General features: G+C 36.8%; 1 protein-coding gene across 1 annotated transcript in view; it reads left to right on the plus strand.

Annotated features, from left to right (window-relative positions):
* Positions 1 to 18523, plus strand: part of LOC104909954 (protein eyes shut homolog) — a 190944-nt gene extending 172421 nt beyond the window's left edge. Inside the window, exons 8-11 of the mRNA XM_031552251.1 lie at positions 3677 to 3773; positions 4749 to 4856; positions 5479 to 5624; positions 17823 to 18523. Of these exons, the coding sequence (XP_031408111.1) occupies positions 3677 to 3773; positions 4749 to 4856; positions 5479 to 5624; positions 17823 to 17857 (386 nt within the window). The 3' untranslated portion in view covers positions 17858 to 18523. The remainder of the gene's footprint in view (positions 1 to 3676; positions 3774 to 4748; positions 4857 to 5478; positions 5625 to 17822) is intronic.
* The last annotated feature ends 1957 nt before the right edge of the window (positions 18524 to 20480 follow it).

Raw genomic sequence — 20480 nt, forward strand, 5'->3', positions numbered from 1 at the left:
CTGGACTATTAAATGTTTATACATAACCAATTGAAAAGTCCTTGTGCTTCATCTTCATATTTCTAAAAGTCTCGAAACTGCTGTTACTCGAACAGTTACTTCTGAGATACATCTAGATTGCTCTGAAAGTAATGCATTCTATTTATTTCCATTGAAACTAGAAAACATATAAAGAGCACAATAGCACTATTTGATAGAGCAAATTGTCAGCTAGAGAACATTGTTTTTCAACATAGTCTCCATGATAATTACGCATTTTTGCCAGCAATGAAGAGCCTTTATTTCATATTTGTAAAAAATCTGCATAAGCAAAGGTGACCTACTGTTTAACAGTGTTATGCTGGTGTAATTGCTGAAATGCACCACCCACCACCTCACTGTGCTCACATTCTCTTTTTGGTCTCGATAAACATTCAGCAAAACACAAATGAATGTGAATGGGTGCATTTTTTTCTGCATGAAGGAATTCACTGACAGACCTTTGCTTCATAGACACTTCTGTGTCAGATTCCATTTTGTCAAACTGAGTCACTGCCACCATCTGTCATGCAGCAACAAAATGTAACTGAATTTTGGCAAGAAGGTTCAGCCTCTACTGCCATATCACCACCATCTACCTCTGACATTGTGGCCAGTAGGAGGTATTATTTTTGGAGCAGCCATCATTTTTCAATTCCTCAAAAATAATTAAAGCTTTTTCCCTTCAGTGATAAATAAGAGAATCTAAAATTAAGTATTGTATCCCTGTATCTTATTTTGTTTTCCTTAAAGTGAATAACTACTCTATAAGAAAGATCCTACTTGAAACTTCTGTAATACCAATGAGATTCTGTCTGCCTCTTACTCGTTTCTCAAATTTTCAGATTTACAGTAACATTTGACTAGTCTTTACGACAAGTTGGCTGAAAAAAAAACAACAACTTGATTATCCATCCTTATTAGGGTAATTTATTAAACTCAATATTGGAGATTTTGAGCAGCTACTCATGGATTGCCTAATGGATAAATGGAATCCTCTAAAGCGGCAGAGTGTGCCATTTACTCTTCTTTATTGATCAGATATTCCTTCTCATTTGGAAGTTCAGAGTAATTTGAACTGAGTTCAGAAAGCTTTTAGTTTTTGCACATTAAAAAACCGATAAGGTCAAAAATCACATTTGTAATATGTCACTCAGGTTTGAAATCAGCAATAGCTACCTTTTAAAGTATATGGCTGGAGAGCTGCAACAAATCATTTGCATATGGTATTGATTTACAGTCTAGATCTTTGTTTGACTGATTTGCACTAGCAAAGGCAGAAAGTAGCTGCATTTAAATGTGCATATTACTTTCTTAAATATAGTACTAAATATTGTTACTGTAACAGTACATTACACAAACATGCATATTTTCAGGCTTTTAAGTAATATACTGCTTTACAAAATAGTTTGCTTAAAATAACAATGACTTTTTTTATAATTCAAATTAATAAAGTATATTTGCCATATAAACTACCAGTTAAGTATTATTTTGTTGGCTACACAAAGTGAATGCTTACTTAGATATTCAAATTGCTTTACAAATAAAAATATTAGGTTCAGTATTATATTTGACATTTTAAATATTTTAAGTCATTTTAAATCTCAAACATCTCAAACATTCTCCCGAGTGAAATAAACTGGAAACCTCTGCATTACAGAAAAACTGCATCTATACATTAATCTTAGTTTAAATACCCCAGAAGATCATGTAACTTACAGAAAATATATTAATACGTTGCAGTGCCCTTTAAATGAAATTTGACTACCATGTAAAATACAAGAACTGCATGTCCATGGAGGTTAGAACCAGGAAGTCTCTCTCAGTCTTAATGCAAATAAACTATCAAGGTAATTCTTTTCTTAAGCCTAATGATCGTTTTGGATATTCTTTTGGATTTGAAAGTGTTATGATTGGTTGTTGTCCAAATACATTCATAAAATAAATACTACATATATTTTGATCTTAATATAATGGTATATATTTTGTGGTATGATCCATCTTGTTTCTACAAGCAATGTACTGTGCTATTTATTTCCGTAAGTTTATCTTGTGAAACAGGCTAATTAACCTATGCTTTGATTGACGTATTCTTTTAGCAGACTTAATAAATTATACTAGACATGCAAAAATCATGTAAAATAGGACTGAATAGCACTGATGATATTTGTATGTCCTTTAAAGTAGATTTAAATGTTCTGTTAAATACTTTAAGTTGAAGGCAAAAGTTTTTTTGCTGAAATGTTCTGTAAAATTTGCCATCAAGGTTAACTTTGAATTTCTTTGTAAGTTCAAACATTGCTTTTTTTAAGTTGTTGATCAAATTTTTTTCTAAATAATTCAATGTCTTTTTAGCTTCAGCATATATAATTTAGAGAAATGAGATTGGTTTTTCTTAAAGATATAAGTTAGAGTTGAAAGGAAAGATTCAATATTAGCTTAAACATACAGCTATTATATCATAATGTAGCAAATTAATGGTTAAATTCTGTAATGAAGCTAATATTTTTCTCCAGTACAAATACGATAAAACAAAAAAAAAAAAGCCTTCTCTGTGTTTATTTCATTTATGTCTTTCAAGATGGTTATATTTTGCTATGGACTGGAATAGCATGTGCTACCGCATTCAGGTATTTGTCTAAATGGTGTTTTATATTTTCATTTCAGTATTTTTTACCCCCAAAAGCCTATAAAACATCATAATAAAGTGGATATATCATGAGGAAGCAAATTGATTAATTCCCTCCAATTTCTTTTTTCTGAATTTCAGTGACAACTATGGTATTTTAAACAGGAGATGCATGCTCCTCCATTAAATAGCATCTCAAAAGTTTAAGAGGTTATTCCATATAAAATCATAATGAGTCACATAATTTCTTCATCTAAATCCTAAAATCAGTTAATTTTTTTCTTTTTCTGACTGCCTTAGATAAATTTGATCTCCCTAAACTTTCATTATACTTTGGATTTTTATTAGGTTTTCATTTCTGATACTGTTCTACACACCCCAAGAAAGCCTTTTCAGTTACATTTCACAGTATCCAGATGCTCCATACAAATCTGAACTTTCTGGTTCATAGAAGTACGATAAAGCTTCTTTAGTATCTGGAAATGAACTTATTGAAGGTTCTGAATGAATATATTTGGACAAAAATTGTTTCGGATGGAGTCCACTTACTGCAGCTGATTTTAGAATGAAAGAGCAATGAGGGTGGGCTCCTCTGAAAGCAAAGGTGAACTGAGATTCTTACCAAGCATGCCAGAGCAGGAGCCTCTCCATCAAGGGTCCCATCTTGATAATGTGAATGAGGTGAGAAGGGCAGGACTGATAATCATCTATATGGTTAGCCTGGCTGCCAGATCACCTGTGAAACCTACAGCAGTGGAGCAGGTCTGCAGTGAAGCCAAGGAGCTAGTCTAAGGGTCTGAAAGCTAAAGTCAGCATACAGAACAACAGATACATAGCTGCAACCGCAAGAAGGGGGCTTGATGTTTTTCTCAGCAATTTTTCTAAAAGCTTCTGTGCTGTCTGAGGTTTCTCAAGCACTTGCATTTTCAAAATTGGTCCTGATCTCAGATAACCCAACTTACAAGACCCTAATTTTCGTATCATGTGGTGGAACTCAGTAATTCATAGATCATATAATCTGTGTTTCAGGATATGAAGGTACTTACTGTGAAGTTAACAGCAATGAGTGCATGTCCCATCCATGCCAGAATGAAGGTCTCTGTGTGGATGGCGTTAACAGTTACAGGTGAGGAAAATTACTTGAGCAACAGATGCCTAGTACGATACATGAATATTTATCGTTCAGCTATTATTTCGGTCCTTTGCTTGTATTATGTTTGCTGGCCTTCAATTATGTAATGCATCTTTTCTTCACGAAGAGTTTGACACATGTTGTGTTACACTTAAAATATTCTTGTGGTCAAAAAGGAATGCATCGTACATGTGAGCTCAATAATTTATTATTAAATTAAAATCTTAACAATCTAATAATGTATAAATACAGCTATTACTAATTAAGTTACAATAAAACTAACATTCCTGGTCCAAATTAATATAAAACAGCTTCATAACAACATAGTTATGAAGCCTTTGTGCTTGTTATGGTATTTCTCACAAAGTCTGTCTGGATTCTGGGACCAGGGGTATCAGATTTACTCAAGAACTGGCAGCATTTTTGTGAATCACTGGTATTTGAAAGTCTTTGCCAGAGGGTAGTTTTGTGGACTTCAGTGTTATACCTAATGGAAACTATTTTTGTATGTTTCCTTATCATGATTTATTTCTTTTGTGCTGTTTATCAGCTTCCCCAGCACACAGGGGGTTACTGTTTGTAATATCATGAGTGTCCCAGTGGGTTATACTCTCACCATAGTTGCTAATTCCAGAGCTGTAGTTAAAGTAGGAGGGGCAGCAGTCAGCTGGTCCCAGGGTAGTTCTCAAAATAAGTAAAAACCACCTCAAGTCAAGGCCAGCCCCGAGTCCCTTCACAGCTGAATCATCACAGAATCTGTAGTCCTCAACTAATAATGATAAAAATATTATTTCCTATACTGAAGTTTACTGTACTTACAAAGTTTGATTAGATAAAGTACTTTCTAATGTTCAGAAAAAAAATACATAATTTTGGAACTGATTCATAGCTCTAAAAATATGCCACGTGTTTTTCAGGGCTCTTTTTATTGTAAACTGAAAAGTAAACCAGTGACATCCTTTTTGCTAGGTGCTCCTGTCAGCATGGCTTCACTGGAACACTGTGTGAAGTGGAGATTAATGAATGCTTATCGAGACCCTGCAAAAACAGTGGGACTTGTCTGGACCTCATAAACAGGTTAGTTACTACAGATAAATGACAAAAAAATCAGATGTGTCTTTCTCTATTAAGTCTACTTCACTGCGTTAAGATGAGACCTTTGGCATGTAAGAAGGATTCTCTATTGAAAAAAAAGTAGGCAAATTCTGATGATTCAGCTTTTTGTGTCTGAGTTGATCTGATTATTTTTTTTTCTTTTAAATTTGAAATAAATTAAATAGGATAATTAATCTTCAGTTAGATAGCTGTATCTCTCTGAAAAGAGAGTGGCCAGGAATGGCATTTTCTAAGGTAACTGCTTACTGGTACAGTTAAGTGCAATTAGGAGAGAAATACTGTGTCTTGTGTGTGTATCCTCAGTGCTACAGTTTCTTGGAGACTTGTGTCAAGATATCAGCCTTTTTGTCATTTTGTCTAGGTCCAGCTAAAATAATTGTTCAGTATTTTCCTATTAACCTGAAAAAGGCACTGAATATCTGTTCTTGCTTTAGAAACATGCAAATGGGAAGAGCCTGTTAATTATTTTAATATGAATGGTGATTAGGGATGAGAGCTTGACATCAAGAACATACAGCTTCAGAATATTAGGATAGATTGTGTTATTTGCTTGTTGAGTGACGAGATTTTCTCTTTTCTAAAGATTCCTCTGTAATTGTACACCTGGATACTATGGGTCTCTATGTGAGATAGATGTAAATGAGTGTGAAACTTTACCTTGCTTGAATGGAGGAAGCTGCATCAACAGGCTTGGAGGCTATCAGTGTTTCTGTTCTCCTGGATTCACAGGTATAATTCGTTCCCTACCACAGTGGAGAGGGCTTTCTCTCAGGTTTTAAACGTTTTTAATTTTATAGCAGTGGCCTCAATTAAATGAAGGAAAAGGACACAGGATCATTTGCTTTTTGGAGGATAAATCAATATTAATTCAGATAGAACTTTGATCTTGATAAGGAGCTCAAGGTGCTACATACCTTTAGGGTTGATTTATGGCTTCTTTAATCACCTGCACATTAAGCTGAAACACACTTAGAGACTGAATAGTGCAAAGAAAATTGCTGTTTTGTGAAGTTAGCCAAGAAATAGAGAATTGTTGCACACACAAAGTAATTTTTACAAACACAATAAATTCTACCCATCATCTGTGTTTGCACATAACTGTAGGAATACTTTGACTTTGCCAATGTGTTGAACTTGACGGTGTTGCTGTTAATCAGTACATTTTTACAGAACTAATGCCAAAGATTTTGATGGGTACAGATATACTAAATTAGTACAATATTAGATATTCTAAATTGATGCTGACATTTACTATAATGCTCTGCATGTAATTCATATTTCTGCATGTAGCAGAACAGTTCATACCTAATATATCCAGCTTAAGCAATCTGATTATACTTGGGGTCATATAAATGTTCTTGCAGAAGTATTTATAGTTGTCTGCCTCAAATTGCAAGATTTCTGCATATGTTCTGCAGAAAATGATTTTTTGTACTCGTTTCAGCCTATGATGAATATAACATAAGTTCATAAGATTAAAAATGATTCTCTAGGCATCTCAAGGGCTAAGAGGAATGCGTCTTCTCTGAAGAACAGATAGAATAGTTTAGGGAAAATACATATGGTTGTATAACCTTCCCTTTGTCATAAACTTTAATTTATATCTCACACATGCTGTATTCTTCTGTTTTTTCTTGACATGTCAGCAAAATTTAGGAAAATCCATGTAACTCCCTTGCCTAAAAGTTTAAAAGCATTTTTTTCTCAGAACATTATTTTCAGAAAGGGCTGTGTTCTAAATAGTACTTCTTGAGTATCACAGAAATTTGGTTCATTAGTGGTGCATTGATGTAGTGATGCTGCACATTAAAAATTGTAACTACTAGACTTTAAAACAATTGCCTTCACCTTTAATTATTTATAAAGGGCAAGATATCTGTACTGACAAACTTCTGATTTGAAAAGGAACAAGGCACCTGCAAGTATGTTATGACTTTTATTTAACTTAGAAGTTTGATTTGAGTTCATTTTCCTTCCTCACTTAACCTAAAAGAATAGCATGCGTTTTTTTCCTTTATTTTTACTATTTTGTGGGGTTTTTTTTTGTTTTTTGTTTTGTTTTTAATCAGCTGTAGTAGTTGTTTTCTCATACAAGAAGTTACCTATTGCTAAAAATTCTTTACTCTTCCTTATATTTGTAAGGGCAACTGTTATTATTACTTAGTGTTATTTATTTCTTAATAATAGTGCTGTGATAATCTGGATGACTACAAATAAACATTGAATCATTACTTAAAAATTAGTGATAGATTTTTCATCACTTAATTGCAGTGAGATTTTTTTCACCCTTAAAATGCAACATATTGGACATCCACTACGGAACGTACCCTTTAGACACATCTCTAAGAATAATTCATCCAATACAAAGTGTCTGGAGAATCAGTTGCTTTCAGAAATCTGAGGGGTGCTAAGGGTTTAAAATGAAGATGCAAAGCTGTGTGTGCAGCATCTTCAATTTCTGTTTGAAAGCAAACATAACCTACAAGAAAGTTTAAAGGCCCAGCATCAAGTGAAAAGTAGTTTGATTTCAAAGCAAGGTCTTTTCAGAGCAACACATTGCTCAACAGAATTGTGAAGCATACTTCAGTAAAGTTAGTTTATATGAGTCAGTGTGCTGGGAATATTCCACTTGAATATGCTGTGCTGTAGAATGAGTATCAGTGAGTGGTTTAAGGCTCTAAGAACATACTAATGTTAGAGGTTTTTTGCTTCTAGTATTGCCATCTACATTGTTTACTAATTATAAAAATAATTAATTCCTGGAGAGTAGTATTGAAAATTGGATTTCTGCCTAACCCTGACACTTAGTCAAATATGTTAACCTGACCCTTTTCTGTTTTTCGCATATGGCAATGTAACCATATAACTTCCAATTGGAGATAATGTTGTCGTAATGGATTTTTTGTTGTTATGAAGTTTGTGTCATTTTATTTGCCAGACCATCTAATTCCTTATGATTCAGGACACATGACATTTTAAAAAAAGTAAATAAATAGGATAAATAGGAATTGTTAGTACAGGGAAAGGTGTCAATAGAGGATATCATTTAAGACCCAGAAGGAACAGATTCAATCTCAAAAATAATCATAAATCATATTTAATCCTACTCAGAAACGTATCTTGGTGATCATTCTGAGTCTGTTCCAATTTAGGATTTTCTATGATTGAATGATTCGCTGACTCTATGATTCTAGTTTACAACACCTAAGTATGAAATCAGATTGCAAATACTGAAAAGCAGTGTTGTACATTATTTTTTTCTTTTCTACAGGAAGTACATACCTTTTAAAATATGTTCAGTACAGTTTCTGAAATGTGATATGATTGTGAAATATTCCTGTTAATTACACTGAAACAAATAGTGCAGAAAAATACATTTAGTGCCACTACGAACAAAGACCATGTGTCAATTTAAAGAAAGACATACTTCTACTCTTCAGTAATTTTGTAAATTTAAGAATTGTACAATCAAAGGATTTTAGCAATCTGTTCAGCTGTCAGATCATGGCATCAAGATATCTTGCCTAAACAAGGATCTCTTCTGCTATTTTACATTTCTCCCAGTGCATTCTATTTTGTCTCTAGCTGACTCTCCAGACAGTCATTCATTTCCCATGGATTCTAAATAACTACAAGATTTACACTGTAGTATCGGAACCCAGATGCCTTCCCATATAGCACAGTAAACCAACTTTAGGTAACTTAATCGTTCTCTAAGTGCCTTTAGTGTCAACTGAGTCAGTCTTCAAGTTCTTGTGATGATTTTATTTAACTTCTGCAGATTATATTGCAGCTTAGACAGCTCATAAATAGGTATTAGGTGTCTTCTTACCTGTTGAATTCTACTCTCTTCCAGATACTAATTGAATACTTTTTCCTTTGTGGGCTTCCACAATCTGAGACTGAGTGGATGGTTTTTAAGAACTCAGATAGTGTTTACACTCATGATTTATGCAGCCAGGAATGGGAAGAGGCAAATATAATTGAGCTTCCAACAGATTTAAGACAACTGAAAGTGTTTGAAAAAGTGATAAGTACAATTGGTCTGGTTCTTGCCAAAATAGAAGCAGCAACACAAGCAAAAATATTGTCATCTTTTAAAAAATTGTATTTGTAAATAAAACATGAACAATTGAATTTCACACTTGAAAATCATGCTTTCTTAGAAAATAGCCCTCCAAAATTATTTTTAAGTTAAAGAAAGGCTTTTCTACAAGTTAAAAAAAAAAATCCTAATAAATTTTCTATTAATTTTTCAACTAAAAATACACCTCTTCAATCATATTGGTAGCACTGATTATGTAAGGACTAAAGTGAAAAAATATTTCTTTTTTTAATGTACTTGTCAAATTCCTTGTTGTTGCTATAAAATTTCCCTGCCAGATTCAACTACTGGTCAATTCTGGCTTTCCTAACCCTATCCTAGCAAGATTGGATGGCAATTTCATATTTTCACAGGTCACCTGATCTATCTTTTGCCTCTTGAGCTCTGACTTGTTCAACCACGCAGGTCAGGTGCCCAGGCTCTCTCACTCCCCCTTTTAAGCAGGGCCAGGACAAAGTATGATGAAAAAAAACTTCTACGGAAGCAAAGAAAATAAATCTCTACTTCCCATCAGCAGCTGATATCCAACTATTTTTAAGGCTTCCTAAATGAATGCACCCTCTCCTCCTCATTTATCTTCATTTTTACTGCTGAGCTTGATATTCTATATGGTATGGAATATCTCTTTTTGTCTGTTTGGGTGAGCAGCCATATTTTTCTTCTCCCAGCCTCTTGCCCATCACCAGCTTCTCTGGTGGATACAAACTTCAAGGAATGTGTTTAGAATTTTGATAGCTAAAAGGGAAATCAAATGAAAATCAAAAGCTACTTCATATATGTAATTTTGGCTTGACAGACTAAGCATTCGTTGTGGAATCTAAAGGTACAATGCAAACAAGTGGAATTCAAGTGACTCATTGTGGAATTAAAATTAAAAGTGAAATAATGAACTGTAATCAATTAGCATGACTATATCCTCATTAATCCAAATTAATGGAAAGTTGCATTCTGAATGTGCTTTGATATATGATTATGTAAAAGTCAAGAAAAAAATACATATTTTCCAATAAGTATATTAAAAAAAAAAACCTAATTAAAACATTAATATAGCTCGTGCCTCTGCTGTGCAATATAACAAAGTAATAACTAACTAAGCATAATGTATGATGATCACTTACACTTAAAGACTTTTTCACAATTAAGGTTTTAATCCTTTTTTTCTTTAAATTTTAACTTCTGAACAACGTTATGTCTAAATACAATCCAGAAAACACAGACATGCTTCAAATTAAATATTCTTTCATGTTCACAAAAAATGATTTTGTGAACTGGGCCACCTAGTCTGCTGCAGAATTAATTTAATTAGAATACAAGTTTTTTTAACTAGAGAATTGTTTTGGACAATGTTTGCTTGCTTCACTTGGAAGGATTATCGGTTTGACAAATATTCTCACTGCACTTGTTGACAGATTTACTAATTTGTAAGTCTGTTCTTCCTGTTGATTTTTTTTTTTCTTCTTGAGGTTAACTAAATAATTCTAAGATACCTTGCAAATAGTATGGTTGCTTTTTGTTGTTGTTGCCAATGGTTGCTTGTAAGGTGAAAAATCTCATGGGTCAAAAAGAAGACAGGAAGGTCATTTACCTGTTATAATTCAGTCTGTTGAAACAGACTCAATTTAGGCAAAACTGATATTATTGCCAATTAAGATTTTTGGATGGTCAGAAGTAAAGAAATTAAGCTATCACCTTTCCCTCACCCCACAGTTCTTCATTGGCTCAACATCATTCCCCAATTGCTCTTATTTTCCCCTCTCCAAGCAACGCAGAGTAATTGTAGGTGCAGTAATTTCTTAACAGCTCCTCTCTGCTGTTCCTTGTTCCTCACAGTTTTCTTTGGTTCCCGCGTGTGTGGGACTCCTCCATGGGCTGCAGTCTGAATTTCTGGTTTGCCATGGTTCTCTCTGAAGATTGCAGGGGAACTTCACTGCTATACTGTGGGCTCCTACATGGGCTACTGAGAAATCTCTGCTCTGCTGCATAGACCACTCTTTTCCCTCCTTTTTCTCTGAATTTGCTCTTCATAGGATTGTTTCCTACACTACTTTTTCCCTCATTTCTCACTCTGCCTGTGCAGCCTTTTTCCCTTTCTTAAATGCACTTTCACAGAGGCATCACTAGCAACTATGTCCATTGGTGGGTCCATTGCTGAGCAAGCTGCAACCAGCTGCATCCAGCACAAATCAGTCTCAGCCTCTTCCCTACTCCACCTGCAGCTCCCCCATACAACACTTTGATACACAAATCCAAAACAAAAACCAGGGATTTAAAGGTTAAAACATAATGTGTATAAAACAAGTACATAAATTCAAAATTTTGATTCAAACAGACGATTATTAGACGTGTTTAAAAAATTGCCTAAAAATGACATAAGTACCATGAAAATACTTATTGCTGTGAAAGTTCAGTCATCCTTTCTTCAGAGCACAGTAGTTATTTCTTAAATTCAAATAGCTAGTCTTTTAATGTCAGACATAACCCCTATAGTCTTTTTTTCACTATGACATCAGTACAAATTGACATTTGGAAGTAACTAAGAACATATTTAAGTTTTATGTTAAATTAGGTCAAAATCTTGGCTTAAATTTTACTTCATCTTCTTCTATCTATAATTTTGGGTTTGAAGCCCAGTTTTCTTTATCCTGAGCCTCAAAACCTGATGTTTATTTTGTCTGCCTGTCAAAGAAAACTCTGTTCTGCTTTTTATGCAGACTTAACAAAAGAAGAAAAGTTTGGTTTATCTTTCTGACCTTCACAGCTGCTTCTTCAGCTTTTTGCTACCAACTAACAGGCAGTGATTGCATCTGAGTCTTTAGAGCTCTGTCTTTACTATTTGCTATTGATATACAGAGGAAGAAGAGCAACTACACAGCTAAAAGAATGACTCATCTACTTAAAGAGTCAGAGGGAAGGAATCTCATGGAGTGTTCCCTGAGACATCAAAGGAAGATACAGCTTGAGTATATAAAGAAGCTAAAAATGATTAGATGTGCTGAGAACAAATCTAAGATGTATGCTGACAGAAGTAGATAGAGGTAGTGGTATATGTCTTTTAGTTTAATAATTAGAGCATTCACATCGATGTTGTTCCAATGAAAACTCCCATCTTGAAGAGGAAAACTCACCTTATCAATTTTCCTGAGAAGTGCTGTAGTGTCCATGCTGTAAGTTTGTTTGATTTCTAAGGAAAAGAGGAGGCACGTTCTGCTGTACTTGCTGAGTTTCAACACCATTCAGAAGATTTCCTGGCTAAAAGAAACATACAAGAGTACTGCATATCAAGCATTTGGACTGAAGTTCTTGATGTCTAGAGTGCTAGTTCCCTCCCACTTAAACTCCCACTGAATACACAAATCCTGAAAGCCAAGATCTGGACATAAACTTTCCTTTTAACTTTCAAAGTGGCTTTAACTCTACTAATTAAAGCCTTAAGCCATTCCTTGACCATTTAAACTTTAGTCTGGTAGCAGTTTTGTTCCAGTTGCCGTTCATCCCTGGTCAAGGAGAAGAGCTGCAAGAAAACATGGCAAGGGAACATCTGATTGAGCCTTTATGCAGAAAAGAAGTACACACGTCAGAAGGAGCAAGGTGGGTTCCCTGAGGTGACTAGAGAATCATTGTCTGAATGCTAAGAATTGAACTCAGGTAGAGCTGAGTCTAGAGAAGATTGGGCAAGGAATTCTTCTGGATGCACACTGTCAGCAAAAGTAAGGCCAAGGAGAAAGTATATATTATTCAGAGCGGTGAGTGGAACTAGAGACAAAAGACATGGAAAACTGAGTTCCTCAGTGTCTTGGTTTTTTTTCAGGATTTACTACTTAATTAGTCCATTCTCAGGCCTCCCTCAGGTTTCTGAGACTAGTGGTGTCAAGTCTAGGATAATGCACTTGATAATCAGCCTCCAGGTAGAAAATAATTTCTCTTAGTCCAACCATCCAGACTGTGTTATAGCTATCCAGTTGTCCACCTTTCCACACTGCACAACTTAACTTGGGTACAGGAACACTGATTCAGTGTTAAAGCTGTGCAAAAATTAAGATTAGTACCTTCACTTCTCTCCCTTCTTCCACAAACCTAGTTATTTCATCATAGAAAGGAACAAGCTGATCAGGAGTGGTTTTCTCTATGCTAACTTTTCCAGTCACCATTTTCAGGTCTCCAGAAATATCTTCGCTCTATCATCTTCCCAGGGACTGATGTGAGGCTGATTGGCCTGTAGTTCCCCAGATAATCTTTCTGGTTTATGGGGGGAGGTGAATACAACATTTGTCCTTCCCTAGTGACTGGGGACCACCCTTTGAGAATGAGAACTTTCAAGTTTGCATACACTTTCAGCCTTAATTAAAAGCAGCTTTCCAAGGATAAAGCCAATTTTCTCAGCACCCCAAGATACAATGCATTGGGTACTGAATTACAGGAATCAAGTAAAAGAATTTGTAGATGTGGCCCGGTGATCTGAATGCCAGAACAGAAACTAGGCATCCATGGTTACATTACCATGCCTAATTTTTAGTCACATAAAGCCACCTTTTCGAGGTAATCCTTTGACAGTTCTACTTCAGATCTTGTAATTACAACATCAGCAATAGGAGAGGATAGACTGGTGCACAGAATAAATTCTTAGAAAAAAGATTTTTGTGGTCTGTCAAGACTAGTATGCCATACAGCAGTGACTTCCAGCTAGACAGTTAGATAAATGTGTTTGCAATTTCACAGCAGTGATGTTATTGAACAGCTAAGAATCCTGCTCATAAGAAAAGTCTCTGTAGTACCTGCAAACTCTCTGGTCATTAAGTAGGTAAATTCAATAACTACCTATTTCTTTCTTATGAGCAGGGTTTTTAGCTGTTCAATAACATCACTGCTTTGAAATTGCAAACACATTTACAGATTAAGCTCAAAATATGTGATTCTACAACCTATTTGTAGTGATTGTTCAGCAACAGTGACTCAGTGTGTGTACAAATTGAAACTGGTCATTAGGAACCTGGATGACAGTACACTCTCCTTATTTAGTAAAGTATAATTGTTTTTGGCTTACAGATCTATGCCTTTAGGGAAAAAAATCCTTGTCTTTTGGCAAGGAATATCTGAAAGTGAAGTGTTCTTTATGCTAATTACTGTAAAATTTGACTGTGTATTACAGTATTTCTAAGGTGATTTCACCTATGTGCTGTGTAGTTAGTTACTATTCATCTTCAAACAGATCCAGCTTCTCTTACTGGATTAATACAAGTCAGTAGAAGAGGAACAGAACAAACTATGCTTCTTATTGTTGAGTGCTGAAGAGAAGTAATGTGTTATTTATGAATGACATCTTTGTAGAAGGCATCATGTTATAATCATAAAGAGATCACTACATTCATTCAGTCACGAGTGTGTGACGACCTACACCTACTTTTCACTGTACTCACCACACAAAGCAACGAATGACTGGGAGAAAAATCTCAATTCGGTTTACTCAGACTTTTATCCAAGTTTCCTGCACCTTCACAGAAGTCACTAACTCCATATATCGCTCCATATTGACCAGAACGAAGTCTCAGATCTGATTCTTGCATATAACATAGGATTGTGCTGAGTCATCCTTTCCTTCATTGTCTGTGTCTCTAGATTGTCTATTAAATATTAATTACTTCTACTGACAGACTGAGGGAGATGGGCTTGTTCAGCCTTGAGAAGTGAAGGTTGTGAGGTGATCTCATTGCAGACTTCCAGTACCGAAAAGGAGCCTACAAATAGGAGAGAAGTCAACTCTTTACAAGGCTAGATAACAGCAGGACAAGGGGAAATGGTTTTAAGTTGAGGGAGGGAAGATTTAGGTTGGATATCAGGAGGAAGTTCTTTACCAAGAGAGAAGTAAGGTGATGGAACAGGCTGCCCAGAGGGGTTGTGGATGCCCTGTCCCTGAGGTGTTCAAGACCAGACTGGATGGGGCCCTGGGCATCCTGGACTAGTATTAGATATGGAGGTTGATGGCTCTGCCTATGGCAGTGGGGTTGGAACTTGGTGATCCTTGGAGTCCCTTCCAATCCAAGCCATTCTATGATTCTATACTGAGTAAAAAATAAAACATTCAAAACAAAATGACCAGTACATATCCAATCCAATACATGCCATATATGCAGTCTATCTGAAACATTCTTGCTGCAAAGCTAGCAATTTTTGAACGATTTGGAAAAAGTTATTTAATTATTTAGTGAAGATGAAGGAAGGTGATTGCTTAAACTCATGTAATGAGCACCAGTGAACATACTGTATATCACAAACCAAGATTTCGCAGCTATATTGAACGTAAAAAGATTTTAACTGCATCAGCATGGTGTGTCAGCTCCAGCCTAATTCATTCTCTTGAGAGATGTGGCAGTAAAGCCAGATATAATGCCATACTAACAAGATTAAAGTGCTTTTGACCTTCCAGAGCTACTGCTTTGAACATATTTCTTAGGAACTCTAACATTCTACTGCATTACACTGCTTAGGCATGCGCTGGTAGTTCTTTCCCTTTTTACAGGTTTCTGAAGTCCTTAGGTACTTGTCTCCCATGTGGATTTTGTGGAAAGGTTGGTTGCCTCAGAGTTATGGATTTTGCTGAGGCTGCCAAGTAGAATACTTTAAATTTAGTAGCTGATATGCTTCTAGTTTAATACAGAAATAACTTAGTACATGGCAGCTTTTGCAAGTAAATGCCTATGTGAGAAACCGTAGTTCTCAAGCGCAAGGTTATTTGGATTAGCTTAACCATAATGATGAAATCTTTCTCTGAGACCTGAATTCATCTTCCATAACTTACTTCTTTGTTGGAGCTCAAATTTTATTTGTCTATATCTAAGGTGCTTTTAATACCAGCAAGCTGTGAGTGTAGCCTGTGTCAAATTTAGCATGGAAAAATCCTCTGGTCCGTGTCCAGGCTTTCTGATAAGGCAGTTAATTCCTAAGCGGAATGTATGTCTAATATTTATATGTTGGTTATACTTAGGAGATACTGGTAAAATGGAAGTTTGAAATTTTACTATGTTCCTACTCTGACTTAGCTAATAGAAGGTAAGCTGTTGGTCTGATAAAGTTGAAAATTAAAAGTATCACTTTCCATAAATATATAGATGAAAATGATTGCTGCAAATTTTGAACCTTTCTTCTGCTAGTAATTTTTGTCTACTAGAATACTGGCATAATTCTTGTTATTTTTATGTTGTCGCCACAAAGGGACTATCAAAGAAATCATAGCACTACTAAGAATATTTTTAAAAATCTGTTCCTCCAGAAAACTATCACAAGAGCAGAACTGCTATTAAACATTCCATCCTAATTATGGAGGTGCTGCTTTGAAATTCTCTGGCTAGGCTTGTGTTTTTGATCATGATACTATACATACTATATGCATCTTTCTTAGAACTCACGCATGCTATTTAAAGCAACAGAAAAATTTAATAAAACAGAGACAATTTCCAGCTAAACAGATTTAAATTACTAAAATTCTAATTTATCTTATCAGTCAATTAGATCTTTGTTTCATGCTAAAGCAGATGAGGAGTTCTTCCCTCAACATTTTTTGAGCTTAAATTATTGGGATAGGACCATCTAGTAAAAATGTCCAAGAGATTGTCTGTTACAGTAACTTGTTAGAACTCACTGGGACCAGCCCTGTGGAGAAGGATTTGTGGTGCTGGTGAATGAAAAGCTAAACATGAGCCAGCACTGTGTACTTGCAGCCTAGAAGGCCCCAAAAAAAGGGTGGCCAGCAGGCGAAGGAGGTGGTTGTCCCCCTCTGCTCTGTCCTTGTGAGGCCCCATCTGGAGTACTGTGTCCAGGCCTGGGGTCCCCAAGGAAAATAGAGAGCTGTTGGAGAGGGTCCAGAAAAGGGCCACAAAAATGATCAAAGGAATGAAGAAAGGCTCAAAAAGCTGAGGTTGGTTAGCTTAGGGAAGAAAAGGCACTGGTGAGACCTCATTGCATCCTTCCAGTACTTGAAGGGAGCTTATATGCAGGAGAGGGGCTGACTTTTTACATAGTCTCGTAATGACAAAACAAGGGGGAATATCTTTAGAGTAAAAGAGGGGAGATATATGTTAGGAAGAAATTTGTTAATCAGAGTGTGGTGAGGAACTGGAATAGAAAGCTGGTGAGGCTGCCCATAGAAGCTGTGGATGCCCCATCCCAGGACACGTTCAAGCCCTGGGCAGCCTGGTCTACTGGGTGGTAACCCTACCCATAACAGGGGAAGGACAGTTTTTATGGTCTCTTCCAACTCAAGCTATTTTATGAATCTGTGATTAGGAGAGAATTCAAATTATCTAAGGGCTTCAAGACCTGAAATTGTGCCTAAATTATACCCATGTTATATCTGAAGCAAATCTGAAAAAATACTGATGCAACTGTTAGAGACTTGATGTGTAGCAATACAGTTGTCACTGCTAGCTGGGGAAGGCACTGTACTTTTCAGCAAGTCTATCTTTGGAATGGTCTTTGAATATATTCAAGCATACTACTTTGCATGTCCTGAAGGAGTTTCTATTCTGTAAGAGTTACAAAGACCCAGGGGATTGAAATCTCAATTTCCACACAAATTGCTCTGCTACAGATACAATGAAAAAGGAACTTTTAAGCAGCTTTAGCGTTAACAAAACAGAGGAACATTATGCATTATAATGCCAGTCTATTCTTCTGTGATTTTGCAGTATTTCTTTGGGTTTTCTGTAAGTTGTAAATGTATTTAATGTCTAAATCTTCTACATTCAGTTATTGTTGTATTCCTAAATAATAGTAAGTTAAATAAGAATGTTTTAATAGTGATTTATAATATTGTTTCTTTCTTTTGCTAGGTATTGAGAACCATGACCAGGAACCATTTAGATAAAACCAAATCATTATATTATGTTTCAATCAGTCGTAGTGTTAAATGGCAAAACAAATGACTGCTGAGGGAGTGTTTCACTTAGCAGAACACAGCATACTCTATGTTAGAAAAGTTACCCTAATGTGGTGCTTCTTTGTATTTCTGAAGAGCATAGCAGTGATAGCATCATGGATTTCTTAGGTTCTCTAAAGCTGTCTTTGCCAGCAAGCTGTCTTAACCTCAAAAGGATTCAGAAAAGTAGATGACTTCATAAAAGCTATTTTGTTCACTGAAGTAAAATAGGCTAGTGTTCCCTGCTAAAAATCTACTGGTTTTCTTAGCCATTCTATTGTTTATTCCTAGTTTCTAATGAAAAAAGTGTGTGGGGCAACTCTTTGGGTCTTGCCAATTATGTGACTTTGATCTGTTTTATTTCCCTGCAGTCACTCTAAAACATTGTTCTAAATTGCAAAATTCTCATTTGGCATAAATAGTAAAGGTATTGTGCTACAGTATTTAAATGAATCAAACATGCTTGCTTAAGCATAGTACTCAAAGCATAACTGTATTCTAATACATTTTTCTCATCAGTAATTATTTCTTGTTAATGTTTTCAAGTTTCTGTACCACCTTCTTGCCTGCATGGAGTCTCAGTATGTGTTTAACATCAATCTAAAAGGAATAAAAGCAGCCTAACTTCTTTACTGACTTTCTTTTGCAACTTTTTGGAGGAAGTTAAATTTGACCAGATAGTATTCTTAAATATAATATTGAAAATGAAGGACTTAAGTTCATGCTTGTTTACAGCTAATTTTCCATATAACCATGCCCAAATTCTTGTTGCACTGTCATCTGCTTCTTTGACCCATTGCACACCTTTGATCCTCTGCATTTTGCCATTTGAACTCAGATTGGCCACTGCAGTAAAAGAGAATAAAAAATCCTTTTATAATTATATCAACAGCAAAAGAAGAACCAAGGAGAATTTTCATCCTATACTAGATGCAGCAGGGAATGTGGCCACTGAGGATAAGGAGAAGGCTGAGGTCCTCAACACCTTCTTTATATCTGCCTTTAATAGCCAGACCAGTTATCCTCCGGGCATTTTACACCCTGATCTGGAAGTCTGGGATGCTACTCAGAATACACCCCCAGCGATTCAGTTGGAGACAGTTAAAGAGCTCCTCCTCCATCTGGACTTCACAAGTTCATGGGACTGGATGGGCTACACCCTTAGGAGCTGAGGGAGCTGGTGGGGGTGATTGCCGAGCCACTCTCGGCCACCTATCAGCGCTCCTGGTTAACTGGAGAGGGTCCAGAGGATTGGAGGCTTGCTGATGTGACTCCTATCTACAAGAAGAGCTGTAAGGAGGATCCGGGGAACTACAGGCCTGTCAGCCTGACATCGGTACCAGGGAAGGTTATGGAGCAAATCATCTTGGGTGAGATCACACAGCGTGTGCATGGCATCCAGGGGATCAGGCCCAGCCAGAACAGGTTCATGAAAGGCAGGTCGTGCTTGACCAACCTCATCTCCTTCTATGACTGGGTGACCAGACTGGTAGATAAGAGAAAGGCTGTTGATGTAGTCTACTTAGACTTCAGCAAAGCCTTTGACATGGTCTCTCACAGTATTCTTCTGGGGAAACTGGCTGCCCATGGCCTGGACAGGTATACACTCCTTTGGGTAAGAAACTGGCTAGAGGGCTGCGCCCAATGGGTAGTGGTTAATGGAGTTAAGTTCAGCTGGTGACCCATTATGAGTGGTGTCCCCCAGGGGTCGGTACTGGGGCCTATCTTGTTTAATATATTTATTGACAACCTAGATAAAGTGTTTGAGTGTACCCCCAGTAAGTTTGCAGATGACACCAAGTTGGGAGGTGGTGTTGATCTGCCTGAGGGTAGGGAGGCCCTTCAGAGGGATCTAGATAAGCTGGATCGCTGGGATGAGGTGAATTGGGATGAGGTTCAACAAGGCCAAGCGTCGGGTCCTGCACTTTGGCTGCAACAACCCCATTCAGCGTTGTAGGCTTGGGGACGAGTGGCTGGATGATTGTGAAGAGGAAAGGGACCTGGGGGTGTTGGTTGATACTCGGCTGAACATGAGCCAACAGTGTGCTCAGGTGGCCACGAGGGCCAATGGCATCCTGGCCTGCATTAGAAATAGTGTGGCCAGCAGGAGCAGGGAGGTAATCATCCCCTTGTACTCAGCACTGGTGAGGCTGCACCTCGAGTATCGTGTTCAGTTTTGGGCATCTCACTAAAAGAAAAGCCCTGGAGCATGTCCAGAGAAGAGCAATGAAACTGGTGAGGGATCTGGAGCACAAATCATATGGGGAGCGGCTGAGGAAGCTGGGCTTGTTTAGTCTGGAGAAGAGGAGGATCAGGGGAGACCTCATTGCATTCTACAACCTCCTGAAGGGAGGTTGTGATGAGGAGGGGTTTGGCCTCTTCTCCCAGGCAACAAACAGGACCTGAGGAAATGGCCGCAAGTTGTACCAGAGGAGGTTTAGGTTAGACATGAGGAAAAACTTTTTGTCTCAGAGAGTGGTCAGGCACTGGAATGGCCTGCCCAGAGAGGTGGTGGAGTCGCTGTCCCTGGAAGTGTTCAAGAGGCGTCTGGATGAGGAGCTGTGAGGTATGG

This window comes from Meleagris gallopavo, chromosome 2 (assembly GCF_000146605.3).
Source record: "Meleagris gallopavo isolate NT-WF06-2002-E0010 breed Aviagen turkey brand Nicholas breeding stock chromosome 2, Turkey_5.1, whole genome shotgun sequence".
In the NCBI taxonomy this organism is placed as follows: domain Eukaryota; kingdom Metazoa; phylum Chordata; class Aves; order Galliformes; family Phasianidae; genus Meleagris; species Meleagris gallopavo.